Source organism: Balaenoptera ricei, chromosome 15 (assembly GCF_028023285.1).
Source record: "Balaenoptera ricei isolate mBalRic1 chromosome 15, mBalRic1.hap2, whole genome shotgun sequence".
Classification (NCBI taxonomy): Eukaryota; Metazoa; Chordata; class Mammalia; order Artiodactyla; family Balaenopteridae; genus Balaenoptera; species Balaenoptera ricei.
In genome coordinates, this window is record NC_082653.1 from 14863059 (window position 1) to 14885837 (window position 22779).

General features: G+C 55.9%; 1 protein-coding gene and 1 long non-coding RNA gene across 3 annotated transcripts; one reads left to right on the plus strand and one right to left on the minus strand.

Annotated features, from left to right (window-relative positions):
- Window positions 1-684: 684 nt before the first annotated feature.
- LOC132349593 (uncharacterized) lies at window positions 685-3607 on the minus strand. The gene is made up of 2 exons (XR_009497708.1): window positions 2973-3607; window positions 685-881 (listed from the first exon to the last, which is right to left on the minus strand). It is a non-coding gene; the product is annotated as an uncharacterized LOC132349593 (long non-coding RNA).
- Window positions 3588-22149, plus strand: ZNF335 (zinc finger protein 335). 2 transcript variants are annotated; one of them, XM_059898121.1, is made up of 27 exons: window positions 3588-4309; window positions 5649-5889; window positions 6599-6676; window positions 6925-7230; window positions 7318-7449; window positions 8328-8474; window positions 10135-10387; window positions 10480-10657; window positions 11334-11446; window positions 12355-12373; window positions 12509-12625; window positions 12704-12780; window positions 12863-13023; window positions 13753-13985; window positions 14893-14986; window positions 15108-15202; window positions 17687-17946; window positions 18894-19005; window positions 19092-19466; window positions 20251-20393; window positions 20474-20628; window positions 20751-20854; window positions 20948-21025; window positions 21240-21323; window positions 21412-21477; window positions 21560-21641; window positions 21734-22149. In XM_059898121.1, the coding sequence occupies exons 1-27, from the start codon at window positions 4109-4111 to the stop codon at window positions 21859-21861; spliced, it is 4032 nt and encodes a 1343-aa protein (XP_059754104.1). In that variant the 5' UTR covers window positions 3588-4108; the 3' UTR covers window positions 21862-22149. The 2 variants fall into 2 exon arrangements, with proteins under 2 accessions (XP_059754104.1, XP_059754105.1); XM_059898122.1 differs by having other exon boundaries at window positions 3589-4309; window positions 7321-7449.
- Window positions 22150-22779: the final 630 nt, after the last annotated feature.

Here is a 22779-nt window from a genome sequence, read left to right on the forward strand (position 1 = left end):
CAGTGACACGGAAAGAGAAGGTAGAGATGCGCCCCAGAGCACCCACCTGCTGACTGCCTGCTCTGAGCTCTGCTGCCCTCCTGGGGCACCTAGCACAGTGGAAGGAGCACTGGACTGGGCCGGGAGTCAGGAAACGAGGGTTTCAATCCCAGCTCTACTGACCATCAAGCGCATGACCTTGGACTAGTCATTTCACTGCTCCTGAGCCTCCGTTTCCTCATCTGTAACCTGGGACTATTGAGAGTACCTAGGATCTCTGGTTGTTGTGATGAATACCGTTTAAAAATGCATATGAAGCACCTGGTACTTGGTAAGTGCTCAGTAAGCATTTGCTAGTATGATTATTATTTGCTGCAGGAGATCTGGCCTAGAATCCCAGCCCTTTCCATTAGAACCAGGAAACTTGCTGTGTGCTTTTAAGCAAGTAATTTTCTCTCTCTGGGCTTGTTTCTTCATCTGTAAAACGGGAAGAAATAGTAACCAAACTGCCTGGCTCAGGAAAAGAGAGTTAAAGGATCAACTAAGAACCAGGTAGGGAATTCCCTGGCGGTCCAGTGGTTAGGACTCCACGCTTCCACTGCAGGGGGCATGGGTTCAATCCCTGGTTAGGGATCTAAGATCTTGCAAGCTATGTGGTGAGGCCACAAAAACCCAAAAAACCAAAAAAACACAAAAAGCCCCAAATATATATATATATATATGAATCAGGTAGTATTATTATAACTAGATGAAAAATACTACAGAAATAGTACAGCAATCAGAAAGTGTGGAGGTTATGGGAATTCCCTGGTGGTCCAGTAGATAGGACTCAGCACTGTCACTCCTGGGCCCCAGGTTGGATCCCCTAACTGGGGAACGGAGATCCCAAAAGCTGCTCGGTGCTGCAAAAAAAAAAAAAAAAAAAGTGCAGAGGTTAGAGCCAGATTGCCTGATTTTCAATCCCAGCTCCACCCTTACTTAGATTCAGTTACGATCCTATGCCTGTTTTCTCATATTTAAAATGGAAATAATAATGGCAACTACCTCATAGAGTAGTTGTGAGGATAAAATAATGTAGGTAAAGTGCCTAGTACAGTCACAGGCACAGAATATCCTTTTTTTTTTTGAATTTTTGAATTTTACTTATTTTTTATACAGCAGGTTCTTATTAGTTATCCATTTTATACATATTAGTGCATACATGTCAATCCCAATCTCCCAATTCATCCCACCACCACCCCCACCACCACCCTCCCCGCCACTTTCCCCCCTTGGTGTCCATACGTTTGTTCTCTACATCTGTATCTCTATTTCTGGCACAGAATATCTTAAGTATTATGATTACTATGCATACTTCACATGGTACCTAAATTGCTTGAGGCTTTAGAATCAGAGACCTGCCTCCATATGCCAGCTCTATTCTTTAGGCTGTGTGACCTTGGACAAGTCACTTCCCCTCTCTGAGTTTCAGCTTCCTCCTCTCTACATTGGAAGACTATAACAACCCCTGATTCCTTAAGCAACCCCTTTGCTTTCCCTGATGCAGCAAAGCACATGTGCAGTGCCTGGCACGTGGTACATGTGGTAGGTGCTCATGGAAAATGCCTTCCCTCTTCTTTTCCTCTTGGCTCCTCTCCTCAGCATTTCTCTTAATGGTCTACTTGAACGTCCTTCTGACCCAGAGCCCCTTCACTGCTTCTAGAAATCTCCCCATCAAAGCTGAGGCCAGAACTACACACGGCATGTTCTGGTGGGAAGAACCCTTGATTGGCAGTCAGAAAACCAGGTTGGCTTCCTTCTCTTTGTAATGGAAGAATTCTGATATATTGTTTCAAGGAGTCATGACCTTGGGCCATGAGCTTTCCCTCTCTGGTCTTGAGCTCCATGACGAGGCTATTACCTTCTGTATCATGATATTTTGCAATCTTGTGCAAAGGTGGTGGCAAAGGCCAAGGTTAGGATTAAGCCTTAGTTGGGCTGGGGATGGGATTGGGTGGTGTGCAGCTACTCCTGAGTACCCTGACATCCTTGAGGGAGGTGACTTGTTTGGAGGCAGGATACATCCTACTCCCATGGAATGGGGGTTGGAGGTGGCTCTGTAGGGCTGAGGAATCAAGTTCACGTTGGAAAACTGCCTGGTGGGTACAAAACCAACCTGCTGTCATGCCCTTGTTCACCCAGCTTTCCAGGGCTGCTCGGCGGCCTGGTCCTGCTGAATGGGGGTGAGGGGGAACGAGGGGGCATAGCCAATCCAGAGACCTCATGCTCTATTCCCCCTAACAAAACCTGCTCCTAGGAAAGGAGCAGGGAAACCCCCTCATACTCAGGTACAACAAATCATAACAGCTCAAAGCACCCTATCTTTTTAAATAGGTTTTCTTTGCAGGATTTTTTTAGATTCTCCCCGCCCTCCCCACCCCACCCCACCCCCCGCCAAATTTGTATTTTTCAATCGACGAAAACAACTTATGCAACGCAGAGACTTCAGGACAAACCGGGGCGCCAGGTTCCTGCGCAAAATGCTAAAAAGGCTTAAGCAGAGGGTGTTGCCAAAAGTGGCATTTCGGGCATCAGAAGGACGGTCATACCTTTCTGAAAGGCTGCAGACCTTTAAATACATCTACACTGAGCAGAGGAAGACTATGGAGAATGCCTTGACTTCCCAGCTCTGTTATGTAACAAATACGTGTACAGAGCTCAGTAAGGGCCCTGCACTGACTCTTCTCCATTTCCCCAACTCCAGCCATCAGGGCTTGCATTCCAAGTCCCTTTACTAGATGTGACGTTGGACCAGCCACTTCCCATCTCGGGGGCTCAGTTTCCCCATCGGTAAAACAAGGATTATATGCTCCCCTCTTCCCAGAACACGTCAAACCTAATCGGGAAGGATTTGATTGGGTTCGATGAGAGCGTAAAATAATCGGTTGAAAGGCAGGCGAAAAGACCTATAACATTTACTCCTCTCCCACCAAGCCAAAACATCCCAGTCTCACGCTTTTCTGAGCTGTTCCGGGAAGGGCGTGGTCAGGCCACTGGGAGCCACGCCCCCGGACGTGGGGCCAGCCTGAGCCGCGCCCAGCCCTGCGGCCCAGGGAAGGGATCCAGCAGTGACGTCACGTAGCCACTCCTATGTATTCCTCCGCCGGAGAGAAAGTAGCTCCCAACCCATAGAGGACTCCGTCACCCATACTAGGAGACATGTAAAATCCTATATTCTCTGAGAACTCTAGTATGGTTTTGAGACCTCGGGGCCACCTTCCGGCACACTGGAAGCCTGTCTTTCTCCGGGCCGGCGTAGGAAGTAGTCCCGGCCTACGGAAGGCCGATGGGTCCCTCCGCAGCGGGGGAAAGAGGATGGCGACTTCGTCGATGCCGGAGTCGGAGAGGAACGCGGCTACGAAAGCATCAGGTGAGCGACGGGTGGAGTCAAGTCGCCACACTGCACCCTGCCGTGAAGTGGAGCCACACTGCGGGGATACCCGGCGGCGAGGTCCCGGGCCGGCGGGGCTGTCCGAACAGGGCCCCGGGGTCCCAGGCCCTTTAGTCGCTCTCGCACTTGCCTGAGCGGAAACCCGGAGCCGCCACAAGATGGCGTCGGGCCTGGAGCTCAGGCAGCGCGGGGGACAGCCCCGAGTCTCCAGGCCCCGGGGCCGTCGCTGTCAGCCCCCTCCGCACGGGAACCAGGGGAGGGGGGAGCGAGCCGCTGACCCAGGGGGCTTGCGGGCTGTACCACAGTCTCTGCACCCGGGGGTACTCGGGGGACCGAAGGGCTGAACCACTGAGCCCAGACGGGGCCCGTAGAGTGAACCACTCTGCGGGAATCATGGAGGGGAGGAGCAAAGGGTCAAGATTACCCGCCACTGACCACCCTCCGGGGATGGGGGAAGGACCCGAGACTGGGAGGCAAGGCTTCCTGGTCCTGTTTTCCCGAAGCTCCCCTCGCAATACACTAGAGAGCCCCGCCCCGTCGGCGAGTCAGTGTTTGCATCTGCGAAATGGGCATATGGGTGCAGCTGGGTGCACCGCGGGGACCCGGGATGAAGCCCACCTGTTCCAGCCCCCGTCACCTCTTCTCGCAGAGTAAAGGCCCCGGACCCTGGGCCCCCCTGTCAGGCCGCCCGCCGAGCCGATGGAGGAGAACGAGGTGGAGAGCAGTAGCGACGCGGCCCCTGGTCCTGGCCGGCCCGAGGAGCCCTCTGAGAGCGGTTTGGGTGTGGGCACCTCGGAAGCCGTGTCGGCCGACAGCAGCGACGCCGCGGCCGCTCCGGGGCCAGCCGAGGCCGACGACTCTGGCGTGGGGCAGAGTTCGGACCGCGGTACCAGCTCTCTGGTATGGACGTTGCTGGCCGGCGTGGGTGGTGGCCGGGACCGCAGGCAGCAGTGCCTGGCGGCCAAGGGGAAGAAGCCAGCAAGGCTTGCTTATAGCTAATATTTGTTTATGGTTTACTGTGAGCCGGGCACCATGCCAGGCCCTTAGCGTGGATTTTCTCATTTAAGTCTCATACCTTGTAAGGCACATACCACTGTTTTCCACATCTTACAGAGGAGCAAACTGAGGCACAGTGCCAGGATTCAAATCTAGGCTGTGGGCTGACCCACTGCACTACCCACTGTCCTCACTCTTTGGGATGCAGGTGACCTGGTTCAAGTCTTGGCTGTACCACTGATTCACTGGGACACCTCTTTGAACCTCGGTCTTTCATCTTTAAAACGGAGCAGAAATACCTACTCCTGAGGGTGCTCTGTTGTGAGCAACCACCAGACATTTTCTTGGAAACGCTTTGTAAAATAGTCTCCTGGCTCTGCCACCTCCTGGCTCTGTGATCTTAGATAAGCTACCCAAACTTTTAGCTGTCAGTTTTCTCATCTGTAGAGTGGGAATAATAAATATACTTGCCTCAATAGGGTTTTTTTTTTTGAGAACTAAATGAATTAATATATGCAAAGCAATTAACACAGGGCTCAGCACATGTTAAGCAGCCAATAAGTATCAGCCATTACCGTTGTCATTGTCTGCAAGATAGTGATCATTTTCAGGACATCACATTATAGAGGTGCACAACAGTAGCGCCCACTTTGGGGTCCAGGGGTTTTATTAATTCAGCAGAGATGGACTTAGCATGTGCCCAGCTTGTGCTGGACCCAGGGGATACAGCAGGAGACAAGAGAGATGTGGTCCTGGCCCTTATGGCGTCTGACCTGGCAGACGTAACATTGCAGAGTGGACCATAATGTGATGGCAGGACACAGGCGACTATAGCACTGAGGATGGAGAGGTCCTAACTTGGCTTTGGGGGTCAGGGTCAGCTTCCCAGGAGAGGTACCAGCTGAATGGCAGTGAGAAGGCTGAGTAGGAGTTAGCCACGGTGTGATGCTAGGAAGCGTTTCAGGCAGAGGGAACAGCTTATTTGAAAGCCTGACGAGAATAACCTCACCTGGCTGTTGTGTGAGGTGTGGGAAACGTGGGGCCTTGTACCTGGCCGGAGCCAGGGACCCTGGCGCTTGTTCTTGGGGTGTCTGTGACTAGAGGGTTTCTCTCACTGGTCCTCAATGAGGGTGAGGGCGTGGGTGGCTCCACGCACCACGTCCTTGGGCCAGGGTGGGGGGCAGCCTGCCCTGCCCCATTACTGGCTCCTAAACTCCCCCTTTGCCTGTTTCCTATCCCCCAGGAGGAGGTATCTGAGAGCAGCTCCAGCACAGACCCCCTGCCCCATGGCTACCTCCCTGATTCATCTTCTGTTTCCCACGGGCCAGTGGCAGGGGTGACAGGTGGCCCCCCAGCTCTGGTGCACTCCAGCGCACTCCCAGACCCCAACATGTTGGTGTCCGACTGCACGGCTTCTTCCTCAGACCTGGGCTCGGCCATTGACAAGATCATCGAGTCCACCATCGGGCCCGACCTCATCCAGAGTGAGTCAGGCCACAGGGGGCAAGAGTTGCCCCATAAGGGTTTCCCTGCAGAACCAGCTGTGCAGACTCAGGCAGATAACCTTACCAGTCTGAGTTTGTAACATGGAAACAGTAACCCCGTCTCATAGTGGTAAACGATGTGGGGATTTAATGAGATAGTACGGTATAGTTCCTGGCATATGAAAGCACTCAATAAATATAGAAACAGTGATACCTAACTTTGTACCGGAGTCTCTTGTAAATACTTTACCTGCAGTAGTTCATTAATTCTCTTGGTAACCCCAAAAGGTAGATGCTGTTATTGTTCTCACAGTCTGGATGAGAAAGCCAAGGCACAGAGGATGTAAACTAACGTACCCGCTGTCATCAGCAAGTGTTGGGGCATGAGCTCAGACAGTGACTCCAGAGCGGGTGCTCATGATTTACCAAACTACTTTCTATTATTAATGATCCGTGTAAAGGTTGTAGCACCTGGAAAAGCCCTGGGATGGCCTGAAAAGCCAGTCCTCCTTTAATGGTTAAAGGTGGGCAGCTGTGGACTGGCTACTGGGCTAGCATGTCACACACAGCAGACCTCTCAACATCCCTGCCCTGGACGGGAAGTGGGCAATGGGGCAGCGGACTCAGTCGCACGGGTGAGTCAGAATGAGTGTGGGCAGTGACAATTGTCCTTATCAGCTGTGCATCCCCTCCTCACATCTCTGCCCAGGCTGCATCACCGTGACCAGTGCTGAGGGGAGTGGGTCCGAGACCACACGGTACCTGATCCTGCAGGGACCAGATGATGGTAAGAATCCAGGTGCCAGACCCAGGGAACCCTGCCGTGGGCGGGGGAGTAGGACAGGGAGGCTCTGCCATAGACTCACTGTGTGATCTTGGCAGCTTCTCCACTGCCTTGGGCCTCTCAGTTCCTCCACTGTTACTCTGGTGGGGAGTGGGGTTCTAGGATCCCTGGGCCTGCCTGGGAAGGGCAGCTGTAGCTTGTGGCCGGCCTCCCCCTCCACTTCCTTCCCTGTGATTCCCTCACCTTCCCAGGGGCCCCCATGGTATCACCGATGTCCAGTTCCACCCTGGCCCACAGCCTGGCAGCCATCGAGGCTCTAGCCGATGGCCCCACGTCCACATCCACGTGCCTGGAGCCACCTGAGGAGGTGCAGGGTGGGCCCAGCTCCCCAGCACAGCCACGCCTGGGTTCTGGCGCCGAGGAGCCAGACCTGCAGAGCCTGGAGGCCATGATGGAGGTGGTGGTGGTGCAGCAGTTCAAGTGCAAGATGTGCCAGTACCGGAGCAGCGCCAAGGCCACACTGTTGCGCCACATGCGGGAGCGGCACTTCTGCCCAGGTGCGTTGACGGTGGCCTGCCTGGCCGCCTGCACAGGTGGGGCTGGGGTGCCAAGAGTCAGACGTGGCAAGCTTGTTTTACCGCCAGCAGCCGCCGCCGCCGGAAAAAAGGGACGTCTGCGGAAGTGGGGCACCTCCGCCAGGACCCAGGAGGAAGAGGGCCCAGAGGAGGAAGACGATGATGACATCATAGACGCCGGCGCCATCGATGACCTGGAAGGTAGGCTACCGTGGCTCTTGGGCCTGTCACCCACACCCACATCTGCAAATACCGAGCTCCCTGTGGCCTGTAGGGAGGGCCAGGGAAGAGGAACTGGCGCACACGCAGCCACGAGTGCCTCCAGCATAAGATAGAGGAGTTGGAGCTCTGGGACCAGGAGCTTTGTGTGCAGCTGTACGGGCCATGCGCTGAAAAATAGTACTGTGTCTAAGAGGGTCACGTTCACATTTGTCTAGCAGAAATAGAATGGAAACCACGTGTGTTTTTTGTTGTCATGTTAAAAGTAAAAAAAAGATGAATTTAAGTTCAGTCATATATTTTATTTACACATTATGTCTAAAATATTATCATTTCAATATGCAATGATTATGAAAAGTTATTAGTAAGTTTTACGTTCTTTTTTTTCATACTAATTGTTGGAAATCTGATGTGTATTTTATACTTAATTATGGCTCCATTTAGACTAGGCATATTTCAACTGCTCATTAGCCACATATGGCTAGTCAGGGAGCTAGTGGCTCCCTTAGTGGATAGCATAGTCCTACTTTGTATACTGGAGTGACTAGACAACTGTTTTTTAACAATGGCCGTAAAGTGTATTGAGGAAGGAGTGTTTTTTTCTGATTCACATAAAGGTGCCGTCTGAGCTAGTGGTAGGTGTTAGGGAAGGTACAGAGAAAGGACTGCAGGGGCCAGAGAGTGGCGCTCACAGTTAGCCAGGGGGACATCAGGAGGGCTTCCCGGAGGAGGCATCACTGGTGGGTTTGAAGGGAGGAGCAAGCAGGGAAAGGGAAGTGGGCCTCTTTCCAGGGAAGCTGGCAAGGGGTCAGGGCTGAAAGGTCAAGGCTGATGCCCCTCTTCTCTTCTTGTCCCCACAGAGGACAGCGACTATAACCCTGCTGAGGATGAGCCCCGGGGGCGGCAGCTACGGCCCCAGCGCCCCACTCCCAGTACACCGAGACCCCGCAGGAGACCTGGCCGGCCCCGGAAGCTGCCTCGCCTGGAGACCTCGGATCTCCTGGACGGTGAGACTTACTTGTGGGAGGGGCTGTGCGGTGGGGCCCAGGGGTGGCCTCGTTCCCCGCTTGCTTCCACGGAGCCCTTGCAGACGTGCTTGCAGAGCAGCACGTCTCAGACCCACCGGGGTGACCTGCAGGCCTCCTCGTAAAGGGGAAAGCTCTCCCATACCAAGCTTGAGAGTTAGGATATAGCAGCTTTCTGAAAAGGCTTTTCGGTGGTAAGTCGTCACAGCACGGAAGTTTGAGTATTTATAACTGAACTAATAAGATAAGTTTTAAGAATTATTACTAAAATGAGAATAAGTCTGAGGTCTGAGACTATGTTGGAGGAACACGGACTTGGAGCATTACAAGCCGGGGACAGGACCCGCCATGGGCATGAATGCCGGCTCTGCCACCTACCAGCTGTGTGCCCTGGAGCATGTTACTTTGCCTCTTGAATCTCCCGTTCCCTTATTATGAATGGAGATGATAGCACCTGCCTCTTAGGATTGTTTTTTAAGGCTTAAATAGACACGGAAAAAATACACGGTAGCTGTTTTTGTACATGCGGTTGTGGGTGTTGTATTTTTTAGTCTTCTTTTTCAAATAACTTTTTACTGAGGTATATGTGTGGAAAAGCACATGTATGCTAAGTGAATCAGCTTAGTGAATTCACAGCTCAGTGAATTTTCACAAGGTGAACACACCTGAATAACCTGGCACCCCATTAAGAAACAAAATGTTGGGCTTCCCTGGTGGCGCAGTGGTTGAGAATCTGCCTGCCAATGCAGGGGACACAGGTTCGAGCCCTGGTCTGGGAAGATCCCACATGCCGCGGAGCAACTGGGCCCGTGAGCCACAACTACTGAGCCTGCACGTCTGGAGCCTGTGCTCGGCAACGAGAGGCCGCGATAGTGAGAGGCCCGCGCACCGCGATGATGAGTGGCCCCCGCTTGCCAGAACTAGAGAAAGCCCTTGCACAGAAACGAAGACCCAATACAGCCATACATACATACATACATACATAAAAAGAATGTAAGCAGACAAGAATAGCATTAAAAAAAAAAAAAGAAAGAAAATGTTACCCGCGTTGCCTGTAGCATACAATTTTGAATTTTTAAAACATTACGTTGAAATGCTGTTAGTGTTTTCGAATAGGTAATGCATTCAGACGTTCAGACGTCAGAGGCTTTGCGAGTGTGTGCAGTGATGTCTCTTCCCTTCCTCCCGTCTGCCCTCCAACTACCCAGCCTCCGTTGGGAAAACCAGTGTTTAAGTGTTGCTCTTGCTTCCCAGACCTTAGAACGTTCCCATGAGGTCACTAGAGCAACAATTATATCCATTTGACAGATGGGGAAAATGAGACTCAGAGAGGGGAGTGGCTTTGCCTGAGAACACACAGCAAGTCGATGACAGAGCTTAGCCTACCCGCAGGTCTCCTGGCCGCGAGGTCCCAGCTCTCCCAGTGCTGCTCCAGACTGTCCCATTTAAGTCGTGCTGTGCTAACAGCCCGTCAGCTGCAGGAGGGGGCGTATGTCCACGCTGCCCTCTAACCACGGGCTGCCTGCGTCTGTCCCGTGACCTGACGGGCCCATCAGTGGTCTGTGACAGTGCGTGGGGGGGAGGATATTTTGGCTGGCCTCTGGCACAGCTGTCCACATCTGTCCTGGTGTGTCCATGGCAGGTGTGGAAGGAGAGCCTCTGGTCAGCTCCCAGACTGGACAGAGCCCTGCGGAGCCACAAGACCCCGAGGCACCCAGCTCCTCAGGCCCGGGACGCCTGGTGGCCCTGGGCAAGGCCAATCGGCCCCCCGTGGAACCCGGCGTGAGCCAGTCAGATGTGGAGAATGCAGCACCGTCCTGCCAGGACGAGCCCGCCGCCCCGCCCCGCCGCCGTGGGCGACCCTCCAGGCGCTTCCTCGGCAAGAAATACCGCAAGTACGGCGGCAAGCAGAGATGAGGGCTGGGGGCAGGGGGAAGTGGCCAGGCCCCTGGCCCAGCCAGACTTCTCCCCAACACCCTCCTGGCAGGTACTATTACAAGTCGCCCAAACCCCTCCTGCGGCCCTTCTTGTGCCGCATCTGCGGTTCCCGCTTCCTGTCCCACGAGGACCTGCGCTTCCACGTCAACTCCCACGAGGCTGGCAACCCCCAGCTCTTCAAGTGCCTGCAGTGCAGCTACCGCTCCCGCCGCTGGTCCTCGCTCAAGGTGCGGCCGAGGGAAGCGGAGGCGCGGGAGGGCAGGGGGAGAAGGGACGCTGGATGGGATCAGGCCCCGAGGGGGAGTGGAGGTCACGGGCACCCGCGGTCACCCTCCTGCCCCGTGTCAGGGTGCGCGTCTGGGCCGAGGGCACACTGTGGTGGGCCGAGGGCACACTGTGGTAGGCCTCACGCTGCATAGTGGCATGACATCGACTTAGACTTGCTTCACTACCACCGCACCTGGCAGATGGCAGTGCAACTGCTTTAATCGAATTCAGTGTGTTAGAAAGTCTCCCAGCAGGTGGCGGTAACGTGTCTCAAGAAAGGGGTTCCTTTTTATGATCTCACGTAGCCCGACAAGGTCATAGGTGTTGAGAGTCCCATTTTACTGACGCAGGAAACTGCAGCTTGGCTTGGCCAACGTGAGGCAGAGCTGGCCGCGGGTGGAGGTCGGGGGTGGCTCGGGCACAGATGGCCAGAGCCCCTGTGCTTTCTGCGCACAGCGCTTCCTCCCTCAGACCCGGACCTAGAAGTTGTCCTCTGGACCCCTGCAGTAGTGGTGGGGAGCGGGGGTTGTTCCAGGGTGTAGTGGGGAGGGGGCAACTCTACGGCTGTAGGCACAGGGCGGGTGGGCAGGAAGGGAGGCTGTACCCCAGGCCCCTGTCCTTCTGCCTCTCTCCCAGGAGCACATGTTCAACCACATGGGCAGTAAGCCCTACAAGTGTGACGAATGCAGCTACACCAGTGTTTACCGGAAGGACGTCATCCGGCACGCAGCCGTGCATAGCCGGGACCGGTCAGTGGGGGTGGGCAAGTGGAGGCCCAGGGTGACCACGGATTTCCCCTTACTGAGCCCCTGCTCGGGGCCAGCCTGCTTCGCAGCACAGTACAGATGTGGGAAAGGCCCGGCGATTCATCCCAGATCACTTGGCTCAGAACAGGGCAGTGTCAGGGTCTAGAGGTCCCTTATTCGGTCTCTCCTGCTTCGAGCTTTGTAAATTGGGGACAGTCATTATTGAGGTGATTAAAGGAAATTGTGTACCTAAAGGGTCTCAGAAAATGATTTGAAGGTCTTCCAGGCTCCACGTCCATACTCCATCTCTCATGGCACTGATAGGGCAGATGTAGGACAAGTGGGTGGAAAAACAAAAATCCTCAAGGGCCTAGTGATTGTTCACTGAATTATCACTGTGTGGCTTGCAGGATCTTAGTTCCCTGACCAGAGATTGAACCCCGGGCCCCGGCAGTGGAAGCGCTGAGTCCTAACCACTGGACAGCCAGGGAATTCCCGCTTTTAGGTGTTTCTTTAAAAAAAATAAAAAGGGAGGGGGAGTTCTATGTCCACGTAAGATTAAGGACACCAGGTCGAAAACCTGGTTCAACAGCTCTTTTCCCTGCAGGACTTCTCAGAGCCTTTAAAATGCAAATGCATTTTGTGACAGAGAGAGAGAGAGAGAGAGAGAGAGAATGCACTGTTCCTAAAGTTAGTTGACTTTGAAACTTTATTTACAGCACACCTCTTGGCATTTTCCCCAGCGAACTCCAGTTGGGGGAATACTGTTCTAAGGGAAAGGGGCTTGGGTCGGGGCTGAGGACAGTCAGGGCTGAGGACAGTCAGGGCTGAGGCTGGGTCTGGTCAGTGGGAGAGGGTCTGGGGTGGGCTTGGGGACAAGATGGTCTGACTCCTGTGCCTTTCTCCCCCAGGAAGAAGAGGCCAGACCCGGTGAGTCTGGGGCCCCAGGCCGGGAAGGGAGCCTGCTTGAGGGTGGCTGGGGCATTGTGAGGTTGGGGGGGAGGCACGGTCTCACCCTCTCTCCTCCCCTTTTCTCTCCGCCCGGCCCCTTCTGTCCCTTCCCAGACCCCGAAGCTGAGCTCCTTCCCCTGCCCTGTGTGTGGCCGTGTCTACCCCATGCAGAAGAGACTCACGCAACACATGAAGACGCACAGCACCGAGAAGCCCCACATGTGTGACAAGGTGGGTGGGGCTGGGGGCTGGGGGCAGGGGGCCCGCCTGGGGGCTCCCTCGTCTGACCCGCCTCGCCACCCCGCACAGTGTGGAAAGTCCTTTAAGAAGCGCTACACCTTCAAGATGCACCTGCTCACGCACATCCAGGCCGTCGCCAACCGCAGGTACATCCCTGACGAGGCCCCTGGGGCTGCGGTGCCCCACCGCGGCCTGTCGCTGAGCTCTCCCCCCTCCGACCACCTCCAGGTTCAAGTGCGAGTTCTGCGAGTTCGTTTGTGAGGACAAGAAGGCGCTGCTGAACCACCAGCTTTCCCACGTCAGCGACAAGCCCTTCAAGTGCAGCTTTTGCCCCTACCGCACCTTCCGAGAGGACTTCCTGCTGTCCCACGTGGCCGTCAAGCACACAGGTCAGGCCAGCCACCCCCCAACACACCGTGGCCCCCTGTCGGAGGCTCAGCTCTGTCCTCTTCATCCCCCTCGGCAGCCCCAGCCCTTCTACTGCAGGGAATCCCCCCTGGGACTGTCACTCTAACCTCAGCTGAGGTTCCAACTCAGCCAGCTCTTCTCTGTGTGGCCCAGGGCCAGTTGCTGGCTCTCTCTGAGCCTTTCTTAGTTGTGAAAGGAGAGAATCAGAAGTACCAACCATGGGGTTGTTATAAAAGTGAGTTCCATTTGTTCCCTGAGCCCTGTCTGTTCTGGGCGCTGGGGCTTGAGAGAGGTCTTACATAGGCCCTGCTCTCGACAGAGGAAGCCGCTAAAGCAGCATCACATCTTGGCCCACAGAAGATGGACAACAAAAGTTGGTTCTTTCTCCTCCTCGGTGCCTAGCCCTCTGGCAGACACACTAGGGAAGAAGAGAGAGAGCGGGGTTGGGGGGGGGGACACTTCGGGAGATGAGTCATAAGAGAAGTATGTGGTCACCTGACCTTGAAAATGGGCACTCGGAGGAAGGCTGTTAGCGCAGAGGGAGACCTGGCTCGTTCCTGTCCTGGCACACCAACATGCACAGAGCGTGGGTTTCCCTGAGCTTGGGAACACAGCGCAGGGAGTGAATCAGTTGGAGACGATCTTGGGGTCACAGAAGGCTTCCTAGAGGGGGTGGGCAAGCCCAAGCATCCCTACACATGTACCTGCAGGGGCCAAGCCCTTTGCCTGTGAGTACTGCCACTTCAGCACGCGACACAAGAAGAACCTCCGCCTGCACGTACGGTGCCGACATGCAAGCAGCTTTGAGGAGTGGGGGCGGCGCCACCCTGAGGAGCCCCCTTCCCGCCGTCGCCCCTTCTTCTCTCTGCAGCAGATTGAGGAGCTGAAGCAGCAGCATGGCGCAGCCCCTGGACCTCCGCCCCGCTCCCCAGGACCTGCTGAGGTAAGCTCAGGCAGCAGACGGGGGGGTAGGAGCGTTGGCTGCGATGCCAGTGTGACGCTGCCTCTCCCAGCCCTAGCGTCCTCACTTGCACACTGAGTACAGCGAAATGACCCCTGCCTCTCTGGATTGTGGTGCAGAGCAGCTGAGGTCACAGATACGTCACCCCTAAGCTCAGAGTAGGGGTGGCTTTCCAGTGCTAGTAATAGAGCGTGGAAATATCAGTATCTTGACTATGGTGATAGTTTATTATTCTCTTCATGTAAAAGAAGTCCAAAGGTCAGCAACCCAGGGCTGATGTGGCAAATCCTCGATCAGTCATCAGGAACCAAGCTTTCTCAATACTTTTTCCCAGCCGTCCTAGGCATGTGACTCCCATCTTTGTGATTGACTTATGGTCCCAGATAGCTGCAGGAGCTCCAGCCTTCCTAGCCACATCCCAGGCAAGAAGCAGGAGGAAGGGATGGGGGAAGAGCAAAAATGATGCCCGCCATCTATCCATCTTACCTTCCTCGTGAACTTTACCAGAAGCTCCTGCTTAGCCACATGGCCACACTTTACCCAGCCGCAAGGGAGGCTGAGAAATATAGTCTTGTAGCTGAGTATGTTGCCTGCCCCCTCCCCTCCCCAAAAGATGGACCACCACAATGTGCTGGTAGAACACAGAGGCTCTGGAGTCAGATAGTCTTGTGTTCAAGTCTCAGTTCTGCTACTTACTAGCTGTGGGATCCTTAACCTTAGTCAGTTCATCTGTTGCATGGAGCTGGTAAATATCTTGAAAATATCTTGAAGAGTGTGAAGATGAAACAAGCCAATAGCTGTAAAGTGTCTGGCACATAGGAGGTGCTTGGTGAACGCACTTGAATCTGAGCTGCCCCCTGTCACATTTGGCCATATTCCCACCCCGCAGATCCCCCCAGAGGCAGCACCTCTCCAGTCACCCGAGACCCCCCCGCTGCTCTGTTCTGACACCCTGGCTGGTGCCACCATCATCTACCAGCAAGGTGAGTTCTGAGGGACGGAGCAGGGGCAGGGCTCGTGCCGGTGGGGGCTGGAAGCTGGGGAGGAGGGCGTTGGGTGCCAGTTTTCCAGCCATTTCTAAGGCTCAGGTCCCACCCGACCCAGGAGCTGAGGAGTCGACGGCCATGGCCACACAGACAGCCTTGGACCTGCTGCTGAACATGAGCACTCAGCGGGAGCTGGGCAGCGCGGCCCTGCAGGTGAGCTCCTCCCCGGCCCGGCTTTACCCTTGGTGCCAGGTCTGCGCTGGACACTGAGAGCGGAGGCTAGTGATGGAGCAGACGTGCCCTGCCTTCAGGGAGCTCCCAGTCAGTGGGAGACAGATCCACTGAAACCCAGTGGGCAGACGCAGAGGAGGGGGACCGCTGTGCCAGGGAGGCCCTGGGAGGGCAGAGGCTCTCCCACTCTGCTCTCCAGAGTCACCAGCGGTCTCTGCCATGCTGAGCAGTAAGCACCGCCCGTGCCCATGAGTGTGAACTAGCTTCCCATCTAGCCTAGCACCCTCATTCCATGCCACCTCCCACAGCCCAGAGGCTCCCAAGGCTTTCTTGAGCTCCGACCTCTCACATGTTCCTTGCACCTTAAGCCTAGCGCATCTTCCCCCAGGTTCATCATCTTTACTTCTCCCTCCCCCGCACCTCTCCAGGCTTCTCTAAGGCGGAGAGAGGTTTGTTAGCACCTCCTGTCTCCCAGCCTCTTGAAAAGATGGAGACTGTGTGTTTGAGATGATGAATTCCAACAACTTGGAACAGTAACATGCTGCTGGGGGACAGAGCTCTGTGGAGGGGAGCCTGCTGTTGGACCTAGAATCTTCAGAGGGTTTAGTTTGTGGCATTTGGGGGTGTATAGAAGTTTTACATTTTTAGATAGTTCAGCGTGTCAGGCTTTTATAGTTTTTGCCTGTGGTATCATCTTTAGAAAGGCCTCTTCACCTCAAGATTATATAAACATTCGTTTGTATTTTCTTCTTAGGGTTTCATTTTTTACACTTAAATTTTTACTCCACCTGGAATTCACTTTTGGTGTGTGCAGAAAGGTAGGGGACTAAGTTTATTTTTTTCCCAAAAGTTGTCCAGTGCAATAAATCGAATCCTCTCGTTTTCCCCAGCGGTTCAAAACATCCCCTTTATCGTGCACTGGATTCCCCTGGGTACAGGAGTCTGTTTCTAGACAAGTTCTGTTCTATTGCTCTGTCTGCCGTTCTCGTGCCAGTATCATCCATTTTGGTTGGTTGGTTTTTCTGATTACAAAAACATATGCTTGTGAAACCCAAAATGAGCGTTAAGAATTGTCCTCTTCAGAAGGTGAAAGTCCTTAAGGTTCCTCCCCTCCCCCCCCCCCCCGATTCCACTGTTAACAGGTTAATAAGCGTTTCTGCAGTTTTGTCCACGTGCTCACTAACACAGAGACCTCTTGATCCTTAAAAAATGGGATCACGCCATCCGCGCTCACGGGCAGCCTAGCTTTTCTTCCCTCTGCAGCGTGTGAGGCACGGCCTGGCCACACACACGCGTCCACTCCTTCCTGACGTCTCCACGTCATTCCGTCCTAGGGATGTTCTGAAGCTTATTTCGTCAGTCCTTTACGCGTGGGTGGCTTCCTTGTCATTAACTCAAGGCATTGCTTCAGTGCACATACATTTTCGGGTGCTCATAAACATGTTTTTTACTTGGGGAAAAAAAAGCCTCCTAGAAGTAAATAGAATCAGTGGGTCCCAAGGCGTGACGCCTCATAAAAAGCTATGTCAGTTACATGACCACCACTAGAGCGTGCTTCCTCACAGCCTCGCCGGCGCTGGGCATCAGTCTTTATAAATCTCTTCCATGTGATGGAAGTATATGTCAGGGTCTTAATTTATAATTTTGTGATCACAAAAGGGATCGAGTTTCTTTCTGTATGTTCATAGACCATTTTATTTCTTCTCTGACGTATGTTTGTGTCCTGTATCTATTTTTCCATTAAATTATTAGTCTCTTTCTTATAACTTTGCAAGGGCTGTTTGTATGTGTGGGAACTCCACTTTTTATCTCTTACGTGAATTATTAAATACCATCTCCCCCCACCCCCCCAGCTTCTTTGTTTTCTGATCTCATTTTATGGTTTGTTTTTTTGTAGGTTTTAACATACTCTGTCATGATTAGGAAAATCTTCCCACCCCAAGGATTATAGGAATATCCATATTTTCTTTTAATATATCTCGAGTTTTATTTGTTACGTTTCAATCTTTAAAACATTTGAAGCAGGCTTTGGAGTAGGATGTGAGGTAGAGCTCTGACTATTGCATTTTTTCTTAAATGGTCTGCCACTTGTTCCTCTACCTCAGGATTTCTTACCCTTGGCACTTTGGGCAGGATAATTCCTTGCTGAGGGGGCTGTCCTGCTCGTCTGGGATGTTTGGCAGCATCTCTGGCTTCTGCCCCCTAGGTGCCAACCAATTGTGGCAACCAAAAATGTCTCCAGACGTTGCCCAGTGCCCTTGGGGGGCGGTAACGCTCTAGCCTGTTCTTGTTAACTCTCTTTCCAGTTGCCAGGAACACACAGTTGGGCTCGTGTGAATGCGTGGTGGTGGCACTGGGTCCCGCCAGACCGTGGGTGAGCTTTGAGGCCCTGAGATAGAAAAGGGCCATGAACGCCAGCTCCTTTGCCACAGACCCCGCTCGTAATGCCCACTGGTGCCGTTGCAGGTGGCCGTGGTGAAGTCAGAGGACGTGGAAGCAGGGTTCGCGTCCTCTGGTGGGCAGCCCTCCCCAGCAGGTGCCACTCCCCAAGTGGTAGCCCTCCACATGGCAGAGCCAGGGGGCAGCGCGGCCGCTGAGAGCCAGCTAGGCGCCCCGGACCTACATCAGATCACCCTGGCGCCTGGGCCGTTTGGCGGGGCTGGCTACAGCGTCATCACGGCACCCACCATGGAGGAGGGCACATCGGCTCCTGGCACACCTTACAGGTGAGACCTGCTGCCTGCGAGAGTCCCCCCCAGCCATTTATAGGTGTGCTGGGGGGAGTCAAAGGAGGACCCCGCCCACCCAAGCCTAGCTGGCAGGAGGTAAAACTCCTAATACACGTAAAACAATTGGGCTGTAGGGGTGTCGTGTCCCTTCAGGAGGTGAAGAGCCACTTAAGTTGTGCCAGGAACTTGACATTCGTGAACTCACCTAAACCATTCCCACGAGATGCATGTTTCCCTCTCTTTACAAATGAGGAGGGAGGTGAAGTAACTCGCCTAAGGTCAGACAGGCTGTAGATCTGACCCTGATCTCTGTGGTTCCAAAGCCCACGTCCTCCTTGTACGGGATGGTCCCTGAGGTGGTTTCCAGTTCCGACCTTAGGAACGAGCTCAGGCTCCTTAGCGACATTGGAGGCCCTGCAGCCGCACTTGGCTTTCTCTACTCTGAGCACGTTTGGGGCAGAAATGTTTACGTTTCGCATGTTCGTTGAACCCCTGGGCAGTCTGAGGAAGCCCTGAATTCAAGTACCGGATTGTTCAGCTGGGATGGGAGTCAGGATCCCTGGGCCGGCCCCTGGGCAGCCCAGTCTCTCCGCATCTGCCCTTGACCCTTGGCCCGTGGGTCCTTGCAGTCCTGCCTCCCCACTCGCCCCCTCCTCCTGCCCCACCTGGTCAGACTTGGGCTTGACCCCTGGAGCCCTTCACCTCGCCACCCCCCAGCATGCCCATCGAGGGGGCAGGGATGACCACTTCTGAGAAGGACGATCTCTGCACGCTTGGTCGCCATTTACGCAAGAGGCAGCGGAGGTTCGGCTGGTAAAGGGAGGAGCCAGGGGTCAACCTGCGGTGGCAGTCACTCAGTTGATGCCTTTCTTGGGGAAGGGACTCCTGTGGCCCTCCCATCTTCTCCTGGAACGCTGCCTCACCACCCCCTCCTCTGCCCACAGCGAGGAGCCCCCCGGGGAGGCAGCCCAGGCCGTGGTTGTGAGTGACACCTTGAAAGAGGCTGGCACCCACTTCATCATGGCCGCCGACGGGACCCAGCTGCACCACATCGAGGTGAGGCTGGGGGTAGTCACCTCTACTCTTCCCATTTCTTCCTCCCTCCCTCCCTCCGCGCCTCACGCTCCCCTGCCTGTCCACAGCTGACCGCAGATGGCTCCATCTCCTTCCCAAGCCCGGATGCCCTGGCCTCTGGGGCCAAGTGGCCCTTGCTGCAGTGTGGGGGGCTGCCCAGAGACGGCCCTGAGCCCCTGTCTCCAGCCAGGACCCGCCGAGTGGGGGACCCCCAGGGCTCTGCCTCCCCACCTCCTGCTGCCAGCAAAGCCCTGGGCCTGGTAGTGCCCCCCTCGCCACCATCTGCAGCCACTGCGTCGTCAAAGAAGTTTTCCTGCAAGATCTGCGCCGAGGCCTTCCCCGGCCGAGCTGAGATGGAAAGTCACAAACGGGCCCACGCTGGGCCTAGTGCCTTCAAGTGCCCCGACTGCCCCTTCAGCGCTCGCCAGTGGCCCGAGGTCCGGGTAGGTGCCCCCGTCCCTCTGCTGGCACCCGTTTGTGTAACAAGCCTGGACTGAGCACCCCCCCAGGCCAGGCCCTCCGCTCCCCGCTGGGGTCAGAGATGACTCAGCAAGGCCCCAGCTCTCGGGGGGCTCAGTCTGGCGGGCAGGCACACCAGGCGGTGACTAACACCTGACAGTGTCCCCGGTGTGAACTAAGTGTGCACGGCAGAGCACAGATGGGGAACGAGTCACGTGGACTTGGGGTGCTGGGGGGACGTCCCAGAGGTGATGGCTGAGCTGGGCCTGCAGGAGCAGAGGGGCGGTGGCGTGAGGCAGCTGGGGAAATTCGAGTTGTCCAGAACACTGAGGGCACAGGGTCCCAGGGAGGTGTGGGGGTCGGTGTGGAGCAGGCCAGGTTCCGGGGACTCCGTCTGTTCACCCGAAAATCATCGGTTCTCAGATCCGAGCGCGTGCTGAATCCTCACAGCGGCTCAGTGAGGGGAGCGGGGCCCAGAACCCAGAATGTCAGAGCTGGGGGCGACCTTCAGAGGCCCCTCTTCGAGCCTGTACATTTCACAGGGGTGAACCGAGTGTCAACAGGGACAGGGCTTTCGGAGCGGCCTCACGACGGAGCCCGTGGCTCTTCCCTTCAACACCCAGCAGTGCCAGACCTTGGTCTGGCTCGTACTTCTCACCCAGCTCCTCCCAGATCCACCGCGCCTGAGGTCGGGGTCCCTGGCTCCCCTGTCCGTGGGGAGCCACCTGTCCTAACCCAGCCGGTGCCCTGACTCCGCCCCATCTGCAGGCCCACATGGCGCAGCACTCAAGCCTGCGGCCCCACCAGTGCAACCAGTGCAGCTTCGCTTCCAAGAACAAGAAGGATCTGCGGCGCCACATGCTGACCCACACCAACGAGAAGCCCTTCGAGTGCCACCTCTGCGGGCAGCGGTGAGGCTGGGCGCAGGCAGGCAGGCGCTGCCGGGCACGCGTGGTGGGGCCGCCCCTGAGCCGCCTTCCTTCGCCCTCAGCTTCAACCGGAACGGGCACCTCAAGTTCCACATCCAGCGGCTGCACAGTCCCGATGGGAGGAAGGCGGCGACCCCGACCGCGCGGGCCCCGGCCCAGACCCCCACCCAGACCATCATCCTGAACAGTGACGACGAGACGCTGGCCACGCTGCACAGTGAGTGGCGCCTGGGGCCCCCTGAGCCGCTGCCCCAGAGGGCACCCTTGGGCCAGGGTGGGGCCGGGGTGTCTCAGGTTCCCCTGGAGCCCCTGAGCGAGCGTCCACCCCTCTCTGCCCAGCTGCGCTCCAGTCCAGTCACGGGGTCCTGGGCCCAGAGCGGCTACAGCAGGCACTGGGCCAGGAACACATCATTGTGGCCCAGGAACAGACAGTGACCAATCAGGTGAGAGCCTGGGCTGGGGGCCCTGCTGGCAGGTCATGGGCAGGGGTGAGGGCACACAGAAATCTGAAGCTAGAGCTGGCCTGGCCCTGACAGGAGGAAGCCACCTACATCCAAGAGATCACTACAGCAGATGGCCAGATGGTCCAGCACCTGGTGACATCTGATAACCAGGTGAGCTGCTGTCGCCACCTCAGCCCTGAGTGCCCGCCCTCCTCCCCCCCACCCCCAGGCCCCATTCCCAGGAGGGGGTTGGGGGAACAGGACTTTCCAAACAACTCCAGCTGCCATTGCTGATGGGGTGTCCCTGACCCCCCTACTCTGCCTTCCTCGCTGAGCTCCCGGGGAGCGGGGCCGCAGCACCTGCCTCTTCTCCCCCCTTCCTCAGGTACAGTACATCATCTCCCAGGACGGAGTCCAGCACCTGCTCCCCCAGGAATACGTCGTGGTCCCAGAGGGCCATCACATCCAGGTAGGCCAGGCCTGGGACGCGAGTGAGGAGTGAGAAGAGGAGTGTACATCCTTCTTTGAGAATAACTGGATTGGCTTCCTCTCTCCAGGTACAGGAGGGCCAGATCACACACATCCAGTATGAACAAGGGGCACCGTTCCTTCAAGAGTCCCAGGTAGGGCCCTTGGGGACCAGGTGGAGCAGGGCCATGGGTAGGGGTCCTGTTAAGGCTACATCTCATTGCCTCTCCCCTCCAGATCCAGTATGTGCCGGTGTCCCCAGGCCAGCAGCTTGTCACACAGGCCCAGCTTGAGGCTGCAGCACACTCAGCTGTCACAGGTATGGGGCTGGACCCTGAGGGTCTTGGGGGCCTGGGGCCCAGGCCTAGTTCCTGGGCCTCAGGCTCACCATCCTTTCCCCTCCCCTGGCAGCGGTGGCCGATGCTGCCATGGCCCAAGCCCAAGGCCTATTCGGCACGGAGGAGGCAGTGCCTGAACACATCCAACAGCTGCAACATCAGGGCATCGAGTATGACGTCATCACCCTGACCGATGACTGAGCCCCAGGGCCCCCACGAAGACCATGGATATTGGGGCCAGCCCTGCTCGGGGTGGGGGGCCCACTGGGACTCCCTCGCTGCTCCACCTAGGAGCTCCAGATGCTGAGCAGCCAGCATCCTGTCACTCCTGGGGAGCCAGACCTGTGCTGCTGGGGTTAGGGGACAGCCGTGGGCCCCAGCCAGGACATGCTGGGGGCCCCAGCCTGCAGGCAGGCTTTGGGAGAGAAATTTATTTTTGTTTGGATGGACCCACTGGGCCCTCAGTCTCAATAAAGGGACCAGAGTCCAGCCTTGGTCAGCTCACTTTGTCCATGTGCTGCTACAGCCAGAACCAGGCAAGGATTTAGGAAGGAGGAGAGGAGCCCACTACAGCCCCCAGGGTGGAAATGAGGTGGAAGCTGCCCAGCCCCGCAGTGCATCTTGGCCTGCCTCTGTAAGTACAGTGGCCCAGTAGGGCAGACCCTCGGGGCCGAGGCCTGATAACTGGGAGAGATGGCTAAGCTGGTGAAAGCCCCACTGAGCACCTTCAGACCCTGCTTCCTCCCCGGTCTCAGGGGAGCACTGGCTCCTTGCCTAGAGGTCCTCAGAGCACAGCCAGGTGCCTGCACAGAGGCCACACCCCCAGACCAGGTGCCTCTGACCTGCTCTTCCTCCTGACCCTTGACTGTAAAACATACCTGGCTGCCCACTCACTGTGGTGGCTCCAGGGCCAGTAGGCATCTAGGTTTCTGCCTGGACACAGCTACCTGCCCTCTGCTCCCCAGAGGGATCAGTGACGCTGATACCAGCTGTGGGAGTTTGGGGCTTGCAGATTATCGATGCAGGGCTCTGGACCCTTCAGACCTCCTGGGCATAGGCGGAGGCCACCAGGGACCCAGTTGTGGGGACGACAGGATGAGAAGTTAGTTAAGATACCGG